General features: G+C 41.9%; 1 protein-coding gene across 5 annotated transcripts in view; it reads right to left on the bottom strand.

The window, feature by feature from the left end:
• The window catches only part of myo9b (myosin IXB), a 133,095-nt gene that overhangs the window by 45,900 nt on the left and 66,296 nt on the right, over positions 1-20,899 (bottom strand). For 4 of the 5 annotated variants that reach the window (XR_010000160.1, XM_062959759.1, XM_062959762.1 and 1 more), the window contains exons 14-21: positions 18,526-18,601; positions 14,164-14,253; positions 12,133-12,172; positions 11,919-12,041; positions 11,713-11,793; positions 9,353-9,463; positions 6,883-7,005; positions 2,758-2,907 (exon numbers count right to left, since the gene is read on the bottom strand). Coding sequence is in view for 4 of the 5 variants with exons in the window: in XM_062959759.1 (XP_062815829.1) it covers positions 2,758-2,907; positions 6,883-7,005; positions 9,353-9,463; positions 11,713-11,793; positions 11,919-12,041; positions 12,133-12,172; positions 14,164-14,253; positions 18,526-18,601 (794 nt within the window). In the remaining variant the exon portion in view is untranslated. The remainder of the gene's footprint in view (positions 1-2,757; positions 2,908-6,882; positions 7,006-9,352; positions 9,464-11,712; positions 11,794-11,918; positions 12,042-12,132; positions 12,173-14,163; positions 14,254-18,525; positions 18,602-20,899) is intronic. The other variant, XM_062959763.1, reaches the window with a different exon arrangement.

Genomic DNA, 20,899 nt, shown 5'->3' with positions numbered 1-20,899 from the left:
AATACTTTATTTCCCATACCACCATACTTCGCCACAGCAACGCGTGGCCGGGCACAGCTAGTCTATATATATAAAAGAGTGATGGCATCACGGCGACCCACAAAACAACAAAACTACAGGCCCTCCAACCTCGAAATTTGACAACACAACCCATCATCCACGCCTCTAGGTTGATACAACAAAAAGAAAAGAAAAATAAAGTCCTAATTAGAGAGAGAGGAATAATGGCTTTTATCCAATTGCTGCCAGTTAGAAGGCTAAGCTCCTCCAACTTGGTCTCCTAGCAACCCAATAAAAAATAATAAAAAACACTAAAAATTAATACAATAAAATACTATAATAACAGAAAATAACTAAAAATAATACAAGAAAATAATAAAATATAATAAATAAAGAGATAACTTACAATAAAATTAATAAAAAATTACAAATAACGTCAAATAAAAATTACACAACAATTTTTAACCAATACCACCACCACTTTGCCACAGCAACGCGTGGCCGGGCACAGCTAGTCTATATATATAAAAGAGTGATGGAATCCTGGCGACGCACAAAACAACAAAACTACAGGCCTCCCAACCTCGAAATTTGACAACACAACCCATCATCCACGCCTCTAGGTTGATACAACAAAAAGAAAATAAAAATAAAGTCCTAATTAGAGGAATAATTGTTTTTATCCAATTGCTGCCAGTTAGGCTAAGCTCCACCCACTTGGTCTCCTAGCAACCCACTCAGCCCAGGGCGCAGGCAGAGTTAGGCCTCACTTAGGCCTCTTCCACACTGCCTATAAAATACACATTATCAGATTTTAACTGGATTATATGGCAGTGTAGACTCAAGGCCCTTCCACACAGCTATATAACCCATTTATAATGGACTTAATGTCAGAGGAAAATCTTTGCCCTTTACCTTAACTACCACCAATTCCTCAATACTTTTATTTCCCATACCACCAGACTTCGCCACAGCAACACGTGGCCGGGCACAGCTAGTATAGTGTAACATATCTATATATATAAAAGAGTGATGGAATCCCGGCGACCAACAAAACAACAAAACTAAACACCCCACAACCACGAAAATTGACAGCACAACCCTTCATCCACGCCCCTAGGTTGATACAACAAAAAGAAAAGAAAAATAAACTCCTAAGATTCCCATAAGCCACAGCAACGCGTGGCCGGGCATAGCTAGTATATATATATAAAAGAGTGATGGCATCACGGCGACCCACAAAACAACAAAACTACAGGCCCCCCAACCTCGAAATTTGACAACACAACCCATCATCCACGCCTCTAGGTTGATACAACAAAAAGAAAAGAAAAATAAAGTCCTAATTAGAGGGAGAGGAATAATTGTTTTTATCCTATTGCTGCCAGTTAGAGGACTAATCTCTGCCCACTTTGCCTCCTAGCAACCAACTCAGCCCAGGGGACAGGCAGAGTTAGGCCTCGGCCTCTTCCACAGATTATCTAATTTGCACTGGATATATGGCAGCGTAGACTCAAGACCCTTCCACACAGCTATATAACCCATTTATAATCTTATATTATCTGCTTTCAACTGGATTATCTTGAGTCCACACTGCCATATAATCCACTTCAGTGTGCATTTTTTACAGCTGTGTAGAAGGGGCCTCATATAATCCAGTTCTAAGCAGATAATATAAGATTATCAATATAATATGTAATAATTACTGTGATATAGAATCATAGAATCCTAGAGTTGGAAGAGACCTCATGGGCCATCCAGTCCAACCCCATTCTGCCAAAAAGCAGGAAATCGCATTTAAAGCGATTAATAATAATACAGAACAATATAATCTCTAAAATCAGGACAGTAAATAAAGAGCAACACTCTGAAAGCATAAGCCACAGCAACGTGTGGCCGGGCAAAACTAGTCTATAATAATACAGAACAATAATGTATGTGTATATACACTCTTGTAAAAAATCCTAAGAAATGGAATACAAATCAGGTTTCTACAACTCTATATTAAAGTAATTCTCTTCAAATTATATTGCATATAACAAAATTGCTTTCAGGATATCACAAACAAAGGTACAATATCCATGTCATAATCTCACAAAGTATCAGGAGTAAATAACAGACAAAAAGATACAACCACGTCCATATTATTCCTGGAGTTGCGTAGAATCTTGGGCCAATGTCAATTGTAGTAAAGATATTCAGTCTCCAAGAAAACAGTTTCTTTATTCAAAAGAATTCTTTGTTTGCTTCGCAACAGCAAGAACTGATAAACAACAAGATCTCCCGGGTTGTTCCCCTTGTTTCGTTATCACTTCCTCGGGTGTTGTGTCTGTTTTAATTTTATTGTGCTTAGTACGCTAGGTAAAGGAGTAAAAATAACATACACAATAGATATATGAAACTCCCATATTAACATTACTAAGGAAAGGTGTTTTTAAAGTTTTTAAAATTGTTCAAACTGAACAATTGTGTCTCCTTGATCCCCTCAACCTAGGATCAATCTTCCCTGTGCCTCATCAGAGCACAGACTGAATCCCTTTTTAAAACTCTGCACTTCTTCAACAAAACGGCAGTTGGCTCCGCCTACTTCTCCATGGCAACCAGCCTCTGCGTGCTGAGATGCAATAACTGTCATACTTACCCTTTTAAAACACAAACACACGATTAAACATAACCTCTGTAAACCAAAAATTCGTACTTCATTACAGTTACCGAAAAGTTATTCACAACAAGATGGGTCATCCGAGGGGGCCGTACCTGCAGCGTGAGGGCCGCCTGACGCGTGCGGAGGAAGCGCCTGCGTTCCAGAACCATCCGCAGCCAGCTCTGCAGGACCACGATCTTGTGGATGACTTCTTTGTGGAGGGTGTCCTGCAGCACTTGCCGGGCCTCCTCCTTCATGAACACCTGCCGGGCGGCAAGAACAACAGACATCTTGCACAGAGAACATCTCCAGATTTCTTTGCCACTGGAAGAAGCCCTACCAACTTCGCCTCAGAAACTAGCTTTGAGCTTATATAGTGATAGACCTGCTCTTTCTTAAAATAGTAACTTAGCACTGGGGCAGAGAACATCTCCAGATTTCTTTGCCACTGGAAGAAGTCCTACCAACTTCGCCTCAGAAACTAGCTTTGAGCTTATATAGTGATAGACCTGCTCTTTCTAAAAATAGTAACTTAGCACTGGGGCAGAGAACATCTCCAGATTTCTTTGCCACTGGAAGAAGTCCTACCAACTTCGCCTCAGAAACTAGCTTTGAGCTTATATAGTGATAGACCTGCTCTTTCTAAAAATAGTAACTTAGCACTGGGGCAGAGAATATCTGCAGATTTCTTTGCCACTGGAAGAAGTCCTACCAACTTCGCCTCAGAAACTAGCTTTGAGCATATATAGTGATAGACCTGCTCTTTCTAAAAATAGTAACTTAGCACTGGGGCAGAGAACATCTCCGGATTTCTTTGCCACTGAAAGAAGCCCTACCAATTTCGCCTCAAAAACTAGCTTTGAGCTTATATAGACCTGCTCTTTTTGATAGCAGCTCAGGGCTAGGGTAAAGAGGATCTCAGGATCAATGTGTTGTCGAAGGCTTTCATGGCCGGGATCACAGGGTTGTTGTATGTCTTTCGGGCTGTGTGGCCATGTTCCAGAAGTATTCTTTCCTGACGTTTCACCTACATCTATGGCAGGCATCCTCAGAGGTTGCGAGGTATGGAGAATACTAAGCAAAGAGGTAAATATATATCTGGAAAGTCTAGGGTGAGAGAGGTCAGTGTGAATGTTGTAGTTAATCACCTAAATTAGCATTGAAAAGCTTATCTGCTGTCTTCCTCCTGCCTTTGTTTAGAGTCGTTAACTACCCTTGGTTGATTCATGTCTGGAAATCCTCTGTTTTCAGAGTGTTGCTTTTTATTTACTGTTCTGATTTTTGAGTTTTTTAATACTGGTAGCCAGATTTTGTTCATTTCTTTGCTTAGTTTTCTCCTCTAGCCCTGCCCCCTGTGTCCTGGCAGGCGCCACAGGACAGGGATAGAAGCTCAGCCCTGCCTCAGAGCTCGTAACTCTGCCCATAATAATAATAATAATAATAATAATAATAATAATAATAATAATAATAATAATAATAATAATTTTATTCTTATATCCCGCCCCATCTCCCCGGAGGGACTCGGGGCGGCTTACATGGGGCCATGCCCAGACACGACAGCACAAATCAGATAAAACATTAAACCGAGCAGTAAAACTTCAACATGATTAAAAACAGTCATAAAAGTCAATATACACAATAATATTAAAATCCCATCCCAGTCCTGGCCGCCCATGTGTCTTGGACTAGGGGAGAGGCTCAGCCCCGCCCTCTTGAGCAGGAGCCACGCCCACCCCTCTAAGCCACGTCCCCTTTCCAGAGGGCACTGAGTCATATTTTTTCTGGAAAGGGGGCGGCAGGCCAAATATGTTTAGGAACCACGGTCTTAAAGGGAAACACAAGAGCGTGAGACAGGGCTGAGCCTCTATACCTCTCCTGAGAGGCCTTTTAGGACTAAAGGGCGGGGCTAGGGGTGGGGGCGGGGCCTCTACCCAAGAGCCCGAGACAGGGCTGAGCCTCTACTCCTCTCCTGAGAGGCCTTTTAGGACTAAGGGGCGGGGCTAGGGGCGGGGCCTATTCCCAAGAGCACGAGACAGGACTGAGCCTCTACTCCTCTCCTGAGAGGCCTTTTAGGACTAAAGGGCGGGGCTAGGGGCGGGGCCTCTTCCCAAGAGCATGAGACAGGGCTGAGCCTCTACTCCTCTCCTGAGAGGCCTTTTAGGACTAAAGGGCGGGGCTAGGGGCGGGGCCTATTCCCAAGAGCACGAGACAGGACTGAGCCTCTACTCCTCTCCTGAGAGGCCTTTTAGGACTAAAGGGCGGTGCTAGGGGCGGGGCCTATTCCCAAGAGCATGAGACAGGGCTGAGCCTCTACTCCTCTCCTGAGAGGCCTTTTAGGACTAAAGGGCGGGGCTAGGGGCGGGGCCTCTTCCCAAGAGCATGAGACAGGGCTGAGCCTCTACTCCTCTCCTGAGAGGCCTTTTAGGACTAAAGGGCGGGGCTAGGGGCGGGGCCTATTCCCAAGAGCACGAGACAGGAGTGAGCCTCTACTCCTCTCCTGAGAGGCCTTTTAGGACTAAAGGGCGGTGCTAGGGGCGGGGCCTATTCCCAAGAGCACGAGACAGGACTGAGCCTCTACTCCTCTCCTGAGAGGCCTTTTAGGACTAAAGGGCGGTGCTAGGGGCGGGGCCTATTCCCAAGAGCACGAGACAGGACTGAGCCTCTACTCCTCTCCTGAGAGGCCTTTTAGGACTAAAGGGCGGGGCTAGGGGCGGGGCCTATTCCCAAGAGCACGAGACAGGACTGAGCCTCTACTCCTCTCCTGAGAGGCCTTTTAGGACTAAAGGGCGGTGCTAGGGGCGGGGCCTCTTCCCAAGAGCACGAGACAGGGCTGAGCCTCTACTCCTCTCCTGAGAGGCCTTTTAGGACTAAAGGGCGGGGCCTATTCCCAAGAGCACGAGACAGGACTGAGCCTCTACTCCTCTCCTGAGAGGCCTTTTAGGACTAAAGGGCGGTGCTAGGGGCGGGGCCTCTTCCCAAGAGCATGAGACAGGGCTGAGCCTCTACTCCTCTCCTGAGAGGCCTTTTAGGACTAAAGGGCGGTGCTAGGGGCAGGGCCTCTTCCCAAGAGCCCGAGACAGGGCTGAGCCTCTATACCTCTCCTGAGAGGCCTTTTAGGACTAAAGGGCGGTGCTAGGGGCGGGGCCTATTCCCAAGAGCACGAGACAGGACTGAGCCTCTACTCCTCTCCTGAGAGGCCTTTTAGGACTAAAGGGCGGGGCTAGGGGCGGGGCCTATTCCCAAGAGCACGAGACAGGACTGAGCCTCTACTCCTCTCCTGAGAGGCCTTTTAGGACTAAAGGGCGGTGCTAGGGGCGGGGCCTCTTCCCAAGAGCCCGAGACAGGGCTGAGCCTCTATACCTCTCCTGAGAGGCCTTTTAGGACTAAAGGGCGGGGCTAGGGAAGGGGGCGGGGCCTCTTCCCAAGAGCACGAGACAGGGCTGAGCCTCTACTCCTCTCCTGAGAGGCCTTTTAGGACTAAAGGGCGGGGCTAGGGAAGGGGGCGGGGCCTCTTCCCAAGAGCATGAGACAGGGCTGAGCCTCTACTCCTCTCCTGAGAGGCCTTTTAGGACTAAAGGGCGGGGCTAGGGAAGGGGGCGGGGCCTCTTCCCAAGAGCACGAGACAGGACTGAGCCTCTACTCCTCTCCTGAGAGGCCTTTTAGGACTAAAGGGCGGTGCTAGGGGCGGGGCCTCTTCCCAAGAGCACGAGACAGGGCTGAGCCTCTACTCCTCTCCTGAGAGGCCTTTTAGGACTAAAGGGCGGGGCTAGGGGCAGGGCCTCTTCCCAAGCATGCGAGACAGGGCTGAGCCTCTGTATACCTCCCCTGAAATGCTTGTTAGAACACGCGGGCGGGGTACAGAGGTTCAGCCCCCTCCTCTAGCCCCGCCCCCTGTGTCCTGGCAGGCGCCGCAGGACAGGGATAGAAGCTCAACCCTATCTCAGAGCTCATAACTCTGCCCATCCCAGTCCTGGCCGCCCATCTGTGGTCCCGCCCACCCTCACCTCTCCCTCCCAGCCCTGCATCTTGGACTAGAGGAGAGGCCCACCCCCGCCCCCTTGAGCAGGAGCCACGCCCACCCCTCTAAGCCACGCCCCCTTTCCAGGGAAACACAAGAATTTTCACACGTCCCTGTTCGGGCGCCAAAATTGCGGATATCCCTCGATATCTCTAGTCTCTTGATTTCCCAATCAGAAACAGGACGAACTGGGAAAACAGGTTTGGCGAGAGAGACAGACCTTGGTCTTTCCAATTTGGTAGCTGTTGGCGTCCAGCTGCAGCCTGGTCAACAGGGGACGGATCTCCTCCTTGGAAGCCTTGGCGTTCTTGGGCAGGAGCACCTGGAACTGGTCCACAAAGTCCTGGGGAGGCAAGGCGGGACAGGAAACCGGTTCAGCCTGGGATTGAGTTTACACAGATAGGTAGTACAAGTAGATAGAGACCCCATGAGCCATCTATATATATGAAAAACAAATGGTGTCCTCCCCTCCCACTAAACAACAAAAGTGCAAGCCCCAGAACCTAGAAATTTGGCAACACAACCCACCATCCTTGCCCCTAGGTTCCGACAACAAAAAGAAAAGAAAAATAAAGTCCTAATTAGAGGGAGAGGAATAATTGTCTTTAGCCAATTGCTACCAGTTAGAAGGATAAGCTCTGCCCACTTGGTCTCCTAGCAACCCACTCAGCCCAGGGGACAGGCAGAGTTAGGCCTCACTTAGGCCTCTTCCACACTGCCTATAAGATACAGATTATCTTTTAAGCAGAGGCTGGATGGCCATCTGTCGGGGGTGCTTTGAATGCGATTTCCTGCTTCTTAGCAGGGGGTTGGACTAGATGGCCCATGTGGTCTCTTCCAACTCTACTATTCTATGATTCTATGATCTAATTTGCACTGGATTATATGGCAGTGTAGACTCAAGGCCCTTCCACACAGCTATATAACCCATTTAGAATCTTATATTATCTGCTTTGCACTGGATTATCTTGACTCCACACTGCCCTATAATCCACTTCAGTGTGCATTTTATTCAGCTGTGTAGAAGGGGCCTCATATAATCCAGTTCCAAGCAGATAATCTATATATATATATATATAAATGAGTGATGGCATCACGGCGACCCACAAAACAACAAAACTACAGGCCCCCCAACCTCAAAATTTGACAACACAATCCATCACCCACGCCTCAAGGTTGATACAACAAAAAGAAAAGAAAAATAAGGTCCTCATTAGAGGGAGAGCAATAATTGTTTTTATCCAATTGCTGCCAGTTTAGAGGGCTAGGCTCCGCCCACTTGGTCTCCTAGTAACCGACTCAGCCCAGGGGACAGGCAGAGTTAGGCCTCACTTAGGCCTCTTTCACACTGCCTATAAGATACAGATTATCTGATTTTAACTGGATTATATGGCAGTGTAGACTCAAGCTATATAACCCAGGAGAAAACCTTTACCCTTGACCTTAACTACCACCAATTCCTCAATACTTTATTTCCCAGACCACCAGACTTGGCCACAGCAACGCGTGGCCGGGCACAGCTAGTATAATATATACAGTAGAGTCTCACTTATCCAACATAAAACACCCTGGCAGAACATTGGATAACTGAATATGTTGGATAATAAGAAGGGATTCATTCCAGGCAGGCAGGAATCATCCAGGCTTTGAAGCTACAAGGCTATTCAGTGCCAATGCCAACATTCACACTTGCCTTAAGCAGACAACAGTTCTTTCCTCCACCCTGGTCACTCCACAGATATATAAACCCCACTTGCTTTTGTTACAACACATTTCACAACCTCTGAGGATGCCTGCCATACACGCAGGCGAAACATCAGGAGAGAATACATTTGGAACATGACCAGGCAGACCACAGAACTCAGAGAAACAAAAATACTAAAATAAATACAAATAAAAAAATAATACAATTAAAAAACATAAATAAAAATAATATAATCCAATAATAAAATATAATACATACAAATAATAAAATATAATCAAATAATAAAAACACAAATAATCGTAAAAGAATAAAAAATAAAATAAATACAAATAATACAATAGAAATAATAAAAAACTCTAAACAGTAATAATAATAACAACTTTATTTTTATAGCCCCGCCCCATCTCCCCGAAGGGACTCGGGGCGGCTTACATGGGGCCTTGCCCGATAAAACAATCAAATATCAAAACACAGCAATAAAACAGTTATCCAATAAAAACATCAATTCCAGTAAAAACAATCGTTAAAATCAACATAAAACATACAATATTAACACTGGAGACTAATTCATAGAACCCAGGCAAAGTGCACAGAAAATCTATATATATAAAAGCAACCGACAAAACAACAAAACTAAAGGCTCCCCAAGCTCGAAATTTGATAACACAACCCATCATCCACGCCTCCAGGTTGATACAACAAAAAGAAAAGGAAAATAAAGTCCTAATTAGAGAGAGAGGAATAATTGTTTTTATCCAGTTAAAGGCTAAGCTCCGCCCACTTGGTCCCCTAGCAACCCACTCAGCCCAGGGGACAGGCAGAGTTAGGCCTCACTTAGGCCTCTTCCACGCTGCCTATAAAATACAGACACCACCATACTTTGCCACAGCAACGCGTGGCCGGGCACAGCTAGTCCATTTATGAGAGTCTTAGGCATTTGGACCTGGGAGATGGATAGGTAATGCAGCGCCGGGCACAACACTACCTTGAAGAGGAATTTGGCACTGTAGCCGGACTGTCGGATCCGCACCGTTTCCAGCATGCCCGTGTACCGCAGCTGCTGGAGCACCAGCCGTTCGTCAAAAAAAAGCTCTCTCTGGAAGGAAGCAATGGCAAAAAGAGGATTATAATTATTATTCCAATGAAACCACCCAAGATTCTATTATTATACCAACAATACCAACCAGAATTCTATCATTATTATTATTAGACCAATGACACCTACCACGATTAAATCATTATTACTATTATCAATCACACCACCCAGGATTTATTATTATTATTATTATTATTATTATTATTATTATTATTATTCTGACACCAGCCAGGATTCTATTATTATTATTATTATTATTATTATTCTGATGACACCAGCCATGATTCTATTATTATTGTTGTTGTTGTTGGTATTATTATTATTACTTATTATTATTATTCCCATGACACCATCCAGGTATATTATTATTATTATTATTATTATTATTCCCATGACACCATCCAGGTATATTATTATTATTATTATTCCCATGACACCATCCAGGTATATTATTAATATTATTATTATTATTATGACACCGCCCAGGTATATTATTATTATTATTATTATTATTATTATTATTCCCATGACACCATCCAGGTATATTATTATTATTATTATTATTATTATTCCCATGACACCATCCAGGTATATTATTATTATTCCCATGACACCATCCAGATATATTATTATTATTATTATTATTCTGATGACACCGCCCAGGTATATTATTATTATTATTAATCCCATGACACCATCCAGGTATATTATTATTATTATTATTATTATTCCCATAACACCATCCAGGTATATTATTATTATTATTCCCATGACACCATCCAGATATATTATTATTATTATTATTATTCTGATGACACCGCCCAGGTATATTATTATTATTATTAATCCCATGACACCATCCAGGTATATTATTATTATTATTATTCCCATGACACCATCCAGGTATATTATTATTATTATTATTATTCTGATGACACCATCCAGGCATATTATTATTATTATTCTGTTGACACTGCCCAAGTATATTATTATTATTATTATTATTATTCCCATGACACCATCCAGGTATATTATTATTATTATTATTCCCATGACACCATCCAGGCATATTATTATTATTATTCTGTTGACACTGCCCAAGTATATTATTATTATTATTATTCCCATGACACCATCCAGGCATATTATTATTCTGATGACACCGCCCAAGTATATTATTATTATTATTATTCCCAGGACACCATCCAGGCATATTATTATTATTATTATTATTATTATTATTATTATTATTATTCTGATGACACCGCCCAAGTATATTATTATTATTATTATTCTTATGACACTTCCCAGGTATATTATTATTATTATTATTATTCCCATGACACCATTCAGATATATTATTATTATTATTATTATTCTGATGACACCGCCCAAGTATATTATTATTCTTATTATTAATCCCATGACACCGCCCAAGTATATTATTATTATTATTATTATTATTCCCATGACACCATCCAAGTATATTATTATTATTATTCCCATGACACCATCCAGGTATAGTATTATTATTATTATTATAAATCCCATGACACAGCCCAGGTATATTATTATTATTATTATTATTATTATTATTATTATTATTATTATTATTATTATTATTTTTCCCATGACACCATCCATATATATTATTATTATTATTCTGATGACACCGCCCAAGTATATTATTATTATTATTATTATTATTATTATTATTATTATTATTATTCTGATGACACCGCCCAAGTACAGCAGAGTCTCACTTATCCAACACTAGCTTATCCAACGTTCTGGATTATCCAACACATTTTTGTAGTCAATGTTTTCAATACATCGTGCTATTTTGGTGCTAAATTCATAAATACAGTAATTACTACATAGCATTACTGCGTATTGAACTACTTTTTCTGTCAAATTTTTTGTATAACACGATGTTTTGGTGCTTAATTTGTAAAATCATAACCTATTCTGATGTTTAATAGGCTTTTCCTTAATCTCTCCTTATTATCCAACATATTCACTTATCCAACGTTCTGCTGGCCCGTTTATGTTGGATAAGTGAGACTCTACTGTATATTATTATTATTCCCATGACACCATCCAGGTACATTATTATTATTATTATTATTATTATTGTTGTTGTTGTTATTATTAATATTGTTATGACACCCCTTGTCTTTATTCTCATCTCCCTGAAAGGCCCAGGAAGAGGTTCCCATGATGTTGTTCCCCCCCAAACCCCAACGTACCTTCTCCGAGTTGGACCGGATGCAGCGGATGAAGAAGGGCTCGGCCCGGCCCAGCGTCTCCAGGAGTTTGTTGAGGGAAGTCTGAAACGACAACGGGATTCTAAGGGGGGGGCTCAAGAGCGCCCCTCGGCGACTCGCGCCCTACGCAAATGCGTATTTTGCCTATTGCTTGAGCCGCCCCTGGTCGTGTCCCGGAAAAGCCCTACCTGGAACTGGGCGCTGATGCTGGGGGGCTTCTTCTTCTTGTGCAGGTGGAGGAGGGATTTGGTGGTCCGGTCGTGGAGCGTCATGCTCACAATCAGCTTCAGCGACTTGGAGTCCAGCAGGTTCTGCGGCCAAAAGGAAACAAGGCTGAGGATTTCTACGCAAGTCGCACCAACGCCCGCTTTTTTTTTTTCGTGCCTTTTCCCCGCGCCTTACCTTCGGGATGACCTGCTTTTGCTTCGTACCTCGGCTTTTCCTGCGGGGAAATAGCCCGGCATTAACGGTATTATCCGCTCGTTCAGCGAAGGCCCTTCTTGCCAGTTAAGAGCGAGCAAAGCAAGGACCAGCCGTTCTCATAGGCAAGCAGAACTGAGCCCACCACCGCGGACAGCGCATGCAGCGTGGTTGGGGGCGGCCCCGTTTGCCAGGATCGAAAAGGAAAGCACGAAACAGCGGGCGAAGGGGTGGCCGGGGCAGGACGATCCCGCTTTAGAATAAAGGAGTTGAATGGAAACTGATTCTCCAAGATCCGTTTCGGTGGTAGACCGATTGAAACAGAAAAACCAGGCGAACCCATTTTTCAATTTTTCCGCATTACATCAGATATGTGCCACTGGGTGTTAATTATATATATCTAAATCCATAATAAAACTAAAAACTCGTCTATATATATAAAAGAGTGATGGCATCACGGCGACCCACAAAACAACAAAACTACAGGCCCCCCAACCTCGAAATTTGACAACACGACCCATCATCCACGCCTCTAGGTTGATACAACAAAAAGAAAAGAAAAATAAAGTCCTCATTAGAGGGAGAGGAATAATTGCTTTTATCCAATTGCTGCCAGTTTCAAAGCTAAGTTCCGCCCACTTGGTCTCCTAGCAACCTACTCAGCCCAGGGGACAGGCACAAGAGTTTGAGAGACCCCTAAGGGCCATCCAGCCCAACCCTTTCTACTATGCAGCAGGACACAATCCAAGCATTCACAACACATGGACAACGTATAAATACTATACACTACTACACAGGCACATAGACCCCCTTTACCCTCACCACTTTCACAGTACACAAACAACCAAATGCATACTAAACATAAAGACAACCATACAACAGACATCCAATACCACCACTACCTCAACCATTTCTCACCAACACCACCAGACAACAACACAGCAACGCGTGGCCGGGCACAGCTAGTCTATATATATAAAAGAGTGATGGCATCACGGCGACCCACAAAACAACAAAACTACAGGCCCCCCAACCTCGAAATTTGACAACACAACCCATCATCCACGCCTCTAGGTTGATACAACAAAAAGAAAAGAAAAATAAAGTCCTAATTAGAGAGAGAGAGGAATAATTGCTTTTATCCAGTTGCTGCCAGTTAGAAGGCTAAGCTCCGCCCACTTGGTCTCCTAGCAACCCAATAAAAAATAATAAAAAACACTAAAAATAATTAAAAACACTAAAAAATTAATACAATGAAATACTATAACAGAAAATAACTAAAAATAATACAAGAAAATAATAAAATATAATAAATAAAAAGATAATTTACAATAAAATTAATTAAAAAATACAAATAACGTCAAATAAAAATTACACTTTTAAATTTTTAACCAATACCACCACCACTTTGCCACAGCAACGCGTGGCTGGGCACAGCTAGTCTATATATATATAAAAGAGTGATGGAATCAGGGCACCGGACAAAACAACAAAACTACAGGCCCCCCAACCTCGAAATTTGACAACACAACCCATCATCCACTCCTCCAGGTTGATACAACAAAAAGAAAAGAAAAATAAAGTGCTAATTAGAGGAACAGGAATGATTGTTTTTATCCAATTGCTGCCACTTAGAGGGCTAAGCTCCGCCCACTTAGTCCAAAAACCGAGGGGGGGGGGAATGAGCCTTGGAAACCCTCCCATTGCTGCCGAGGGCAAAAAAAGTTCATGTTTTTCATCAGCCGGACTAAAATGTATGTTGTATAAGCGAATATGAAAATAAGAATACACGAATGAAACTACACAAAACGAGCAGCAATTCCATACAAAAGCACAACACTGGTAATAATAATATTAATAATCATAGCGTATTTTGGTGCACTGGTGTTTCAGTTCCCAAAGTCCCCCTACCACCTGAGTGAGCACTTACCTCTGCTAAGCAAAGGAAGGAAGAAAGGAGGAAGGAAAGAAGACAACCGAGACGTGTGTCGCCTCCCGCCGGCCGCCACTTACTTCTTGCTCTCATACGAAGCAATGATGTCCTCGAAAGCGTTTATATCAAAATCCTCAGAGCAATCAAACGAGAAATCAAGCCCTGAGCCGCTGCGAGAAAGGGGAACATGCGTCACGGAGCGGGAGACCGAGACCGGGGGGCCAACAAGGGGAGGGTAAAGTGGCCCCTCCTGCTAATGTTATTGCTCCCACATTCGTACAGATTTCGGTTATCGATCAATGGAAGCTAAACCGAAGGGAAGCGGAATCAGGTGCAGCAGCAACGATGTCAAGACAGCATTAGCACAACAGCATATAACATGCGCGCCTTGGGCATGGTCTTTCTGAGTCTGAACTGCATCACACGGTCCGTGTAGACCAGGGGTCCCCAAACTTTTTAAACAGGGGGCCGGTTCACGATCCTTCGGACCATTGGAGAGCCAGACTAAAGTTGGCCACCGAGCAATAATAATAATAATAAATAATAATAACAACAACAGCAATAATAAAAAAAGCCAAGCACCCCTGACAGATGGCCACCCAGCCGCAATGTTAATAGCAATAATAATAATAATAATAATAATAATAATAATAATAATAATAATAATAATACAGAGGGTTGGAAGAGACCCCTGGGGCCATTTAGTCCAACGGCCTTCTGCCTTTGTTTACCAAAAGCACAAGCCAAGCACCCCTGACAGATGGCCACCCAGCCTCAATGTTAATAGCAATAATAATAATAATAATAATAATAATAATAATAATAATACAGAGGGTTGGAAGAGACCCCTGGGGCCATTTAGTCCAACGGCCTTCTGCCTTTGTTTACCAAAAGCACAAGCAAAGCACCTCTGACAGATGGCCACCCAGCCTCAATGTTAATAGCAATAATAATAATAATAATAATAATAATAATAAAAGAGCGTTGGAAGAGACCCTTTGGGCCATTGAGTCCAACCACCTTTTGCCTTTGTGCACCAAAAGCACAAGCAAAGCACCCCTGACAGATGGCCACCCAGCCTCAATGTTAATAGCAATAATAATAATAATAATAATAATAATAATAATAATAAAAGAGCGTTGGAAGAGACCCTTTGGGCCATTTAGCCTGACCACCTTTTTCCTTTGTGCACCAAAAGCACAAGCCAAGCACCCCTGACAGATGGCCACCCAGCCTCAATGTTAATAGCAATAATAATAATAATAATAATAATAATACAGAGGGTTGGAAGAGACCCCTGGGGCCATTTAGTCCAACGGCCTTCTGCCTTTGTTTACCAAAAGCACAAGCCAAGCACCCCTGACAGATGGCCACCCAGCCTCAATGTTAATAGCAATAATAATAATAATAATAATAATAATAATAATAATAATAATAAAAGAGCGTTGGAAGAGACCCTTTGGGCCATTGAGTCCAACCTCCTTCTGCCTTTGTGCACCAAAAGCACAAGCAAAGCACCCCTGACAGATGGCCACCCAGCCTCAATGTTAATAGCAATAATAATAATAATAATAATAATAATAATAATAATAATAAAAGAGCGTTGGAAGAGACCCTTTGGGCCATTTAGCCCGACCACCTTTTTCCTTTGTGCACCAAAAGCACAAGCAAAGCACCCCTGACAGATGGCCACCCAGCCTCAATGTTAATAGCAATAATAATAATAATAATAATAATAATAATAAAAGAGCGTTGGAAGAGACCCTTTGGGCCATTTAGCCTGACCACCTTTTTCCTTTGTGCACCAAAAGCACAAGCAAAGCACCCCTGACAGATGGCCACCCAGCCTCAATGTTAATAGCAATAATAATAATAATAATAATAATAATAATAATAAAAGAGCGTTGGAAGAGACCCCTGGGGCCATTTAGTCCAACGGCCTTCTGCCTTTGTTTACCAAAAGCACAAGCCAAGCACCCCTGACAGATGGCCACCCAGCCTCAATGTTAATAGCAATAATAATAATAATAATAATAATAATAATAATAATAATAAAAGAGCGTTGGAAGAGACCCCCTGGGCCATTCAGTCCAATCCCCTTCTGCCTTTGTGCACCAAAAGCACAAGCCAAGCACCCCTGACAGATGGCCACCCAGCCTCAATGTTAATAGCAATAATAATAATAATAATAATAATAATAATAATAATAATAATAAAAGAGCGTTGGAAGAGACCCTTTGGGCCATTGAATCCAACCTCCTTCTGCCTTTGTGCACCAAAAGCACAAGCAAAGCACCTCTGACAGATGGCCACCCAGCCTCAATGTTAATACAGTAGAGTCTCACTTATCCAACATAAACGGGCCAGGAGAATGTTGGATAAGCGAATATGTTGGATAATAAGGAGAGATAAAGGAGAAGCCTATTAAACATCAAATTAGGTTATGATTTTACAAATGAAGCACCAAAACATCATGTTATACAACAAGTTTGATAGAAAAAGTAGTTCAATACACAGTAATGCTACGTAGTAATTACTGTATTTATGAATTTAGCACCAAAATATCGCGACGTTTTGAAAACATTGACTAGAAAAATGCGTTGGATAATCCAGAACGTTGGCTAAGTGAGTGTTGGATAAGTGAGACTCTACTGTAGCAATAATAATAATAATAATAATAATAATAATAATAATAATAATAATAAAGAGCGTTGGAAGAGACCCTTTGGGCCATTTAGCCCGACCACCTTTTGCCTTTGTGCACCAAAAGCACAAGCCAAGCACCCCTGACAGATGGCCACCCAGCCTCAATGTTAATAGCAATAATAATAATAATAATAATAATAATAATAATAATAATAAAAGAGCGTTGGAAGAGACCCTTTGGGCCATTTAGCCCGACCACCTTTTGCCTTTGTGCACCAAAAGCACAAGCCAAGCACCCCTGACAGATGGCCACCCAGCCTCAATGTTAATAGCAATAATAATAATAATAATAATAATAATAATAATAATAATAAAAGAGCGTTGGAAGAGACCCTTTGGGCCATTTAGCCCGACCACCTTTTGCCTTTGTGCACCAAAAGCACAAGCCAAGCACCCCTGACAGATGGCCACCCAGCCTCAATGTTAATAGCAATAATAATAATAATAATAATAATAATAATAATAAAAGAGCGTTGGAAGAGACCCTTTGGGCCATTTAGCCCGACCACCTTTTGCCTTTGTGCACCAAAAGCACAAGCCAAGCACCCCTGACAGATGGCCACCCAGCCTCAATGTTAATAGCAATAATAATAATAATAATAATAATAATAATAATAATAATAATAAAAGAGCGTTGGAAGAGACCCTTTGGGCCATTTAGCCTGACCACCTTTTTCCTTTGTGCACCAAAAGCACAAGCAAAGCACCCCTGACAGATGGCCACCCAGCCTCAATGTTAATAGCAATAATAATAATAATAATAATAATAATAATAATAAAAGAGCGTTGGAAGAGACCCCTGGGGCCATTTAGTCCAACGGCCTTCTGCCTTTGTTTACCAAAAGCACAAGCCAAGCACCCCTGACAGATGGCCACCCAGCCTCAATGTTAATAGCAATAATAATAATAATAATAATAATAATAATAATAAAAGAGCGTTGGAAGAGACCCTTCGGGCCATTTAGCCCGACCACCTTTTGCCTTTGTGCACCAAAAGCACAAGCAAAGCACCCCTGACAGATGGCCACCCGGCTTCAATGTTTATTATTATTATTATTATTATTATTATTATTATTATTATTATTGTTAATGTGAGATTTGTGTATAGAGAGTGTTTAAATGAAATTTGTGTCTAGCATGTATTGCATCATCCAGGAAATGCTATAGTGTGTAAAGAGTTAATTTGGTAAGAAGCTGTATTGACCTTGGATATGTGGCTGGAGCCAGAGAGGAGTGTCCAGACTACAAGTGTGTTTGTATATAGCTGAATGCATCAGATGAGATATGTTCTGTCTGCTGAGAAGATCTGTGCTGTTTGACTAGAGCCAAAGTCTTATCTCCATGGTCTGCAAGTCTGTTTGTCTTGTCAAGTAAACTTTGTAAATACTTTTTACATCGTCTGTGACGTCTCTTCGTTCTGCGCTCAACTGACATCATTCATCTGCTACTACGCTGCGCGCATTACTCTGACAAATAATAATAATAATAATAATAATAATAACAATAATAAAGAGGGTTGGAAGAGACCCCTTGGGCCATTAAGTCCAACCCCCTTTTGCCTTTGTGCAAATGAAAAAAACAAGCGGAAAATAGCAAAGTGCTGGGGATGCAGAGGTACAAAGAGCCGGCCCGCAAAAGCGAGGCTAATTTTAATTCAGTCGTCCAAGTAGATGGCACAAAAAAAATCCAGAAATAAACACAATAGACATGAAAGGGAGCTTAAATGTTGTCCTTACCGGTAAACTTTCTCGACTGGAGTGTTGGCCGGCTGGAGCTCGCCCAGCGGGATCCTCGGTCCGTGTCGTACCACCCCTAGTTGGGAAAAAAAAAACACATAAACAATAGTAATAATAATAATTATTATTATTATTCCAAAAGATAGCCAGCATTTGGAAACAATAGACACTGACAAAATCACGATCTGCCAACTGCAAAAGGCTACCCTACTGGGACCTGTGCGCATCATCCGAAAATACATCACACAGTCCTAGACGCTTGGGAAGTGTTCGACTTGTGATTTTGTGAAACGAAATCCTTATCAGCTTTTCCTTCAATTTTCTCAGGGAATTTTCCATGCCATGTTTTGTGGTGACAGCTGTCAGCTCTAGTTTGTAGTGCGATTTTCTTGTACTGATTCTGCTCTAGTTTGTAGTGCGGTTTTCTTGTACTGATCCTGCTCTAGTTTGTAGTGCGGTTTTCTTGTACTGATTCTGCTCTAGTTTGTAGTGCGGTTTTCTTGTACTGATTCTGCTCTAGTTTGTAGTGCGGTTTTCTTGTACTGATCCTGCTCTAGTTTGTAGTGCGGTTTTCTTGTACTGATTCTGCTCTAGTTTGTAGTGCGGTTTTCTTGTACTGATCCTGCTCTAGTTTGTAGTGCGGTTTTCTTGTACTGTTTTTTTGTCTGCTGTGCTTTGAGGAGTTTCTGATTTTTGACTTCAATCAAAGCAGGTTCTTCACTTTGCTTGACATCTTCTGCCAGGGCATGTTCTTCTTCTTTGACTGCTTGTTTTACTTGCAAGAGTCCTCTGCCACCTGGACTTCTAGACAGATATTATTATTATCATTATTATTGAAGTAGCCTGGCCTTTGTTCCCTTTGAAGTGTTTACTGCCTTGGAGACATCCTTTGCCTAGGTGGTATTTACTACCCCTCGATTGCTTGCTGCCTGGAGTCATAATAATAATAATAATAATAATAATAATAATAATAATAATAATAATAATAATCCGAAAATACATCACACAGTCCTAGACACTTGGGAAGTGTTCGACTTGGGATTTTGTGATACGAAATCCAGCATGTCTATCTTGTTTGCTGTGTCATAATAAAATAATAATAATAATAAATAACAACACCTAAACAATAAAAGTAATAATAATAAATACCAACACCTAAACAATAAAAGTAATAATAATAATAACCAACACATAAACAATAAAAGTAATAATAATACCCAACACATAAACAATAAAAGTAATAATAATAATACCCAACATATAAACAATAAAAGTAATAATAATAATAATAATACCCAACACATAAACAATAATATTAATATTAATAATAATAATTACCAACACATAAACAAAATCTGTTATTGGGAGGTGTTATTTGGCCCAGATTGTTTCCTTTCTGGAATTCCCAATTTCCCTCTTTTCAGACTGTTGCTCTTTATTTACTGTCCTGGTTTTAGAGATTATATTTCTCTGTATTATTAGTATACCACAGTAATTATTTCGTATTATATTTATAATCTTATATTATCTGCTTAGAACTGGATTATATGAGGTCCCTTCTACACAGCTGTATAAAATCCGCAGTGGAGTGGATTATACGGCAGTGTGGACTCAAGATAATCCAGTTCAAAGCAGATACTGTGGATTATCTGCCTTGGCATTTTTGGTTATATAGCTGTGTGGAAGGGCCTTGAGTCTCCACTGCCATATAATCCAGTTCAAATCAGATAATCTGTATTTTATAGGCAGTGTGGAAGAGGCCTAAGTGAGGCCTAACTCTGCCTGTCCCCTGGGCTGAGTGGGTTGCTAGGATACGAAGGGGGCGGGGCCTAAAGTCAGCAGGGCCTACCTTTCTGACTGGCAGTTAGGGGGAGAAAGGCTCTTCCTCATCCTCTGTAATTTGGACTATTTTTCTAGGTTTTTTTGATTGAAAGACTTATTTTGGATGACTATGTCTTTTGTGGCCAAATTTGGTGTGATTTGGTCCAGTGGTTTTGTTGTTTATTCCATGGGAAAAACGGACATCACATTTTTATATATATAGACTAGCTGTGCCAGGCCACGCGTTGCTGTGGCGAAGTGTGGTGGTATGGGAAATAAAGTCTTGAGGAATTGGTGGTAGTTAAGGTAAAGGGTAAAGGTTTTTCCTTACATTAAGCCCATTATAAATGGGTTATATAGCTGTGTGGAAGGGCCTTGAGTCTATACTGTCATATAATCCAGTTAAAATCAGATAATCTGTATTTTATAGGTAGTGTGGAAGAGGCCTAAGTGAGGCCTAACTCTGCCTAAGTGTGGAAGAGGCCTAAGTGAGGCCTAACTCTGCCTAAGTGTGAAAGAGGCCTAAGTGAGGCCTAACTCTGCCTAAGTGTGG

Source organism: Anolis carolinensis, unplaced genomic scaffold (genome assembly GCF_035594765.1).
Source record: "Anolis carolinensis isolate JA03-04 unplaced genomic scaffold, rAnoCar3.1.pri scaffold_7, whole genome shotgun sequence".
Lineage (NCBI taxonomy): Eukaryota > Metazoa > Chordata > Lepidosauria > Squamata > Dactyloidae > Anolis > Anolis carolinensis.
This window is presented reverse-complemented; position numbering and strand designations above follow the sequence as displayed.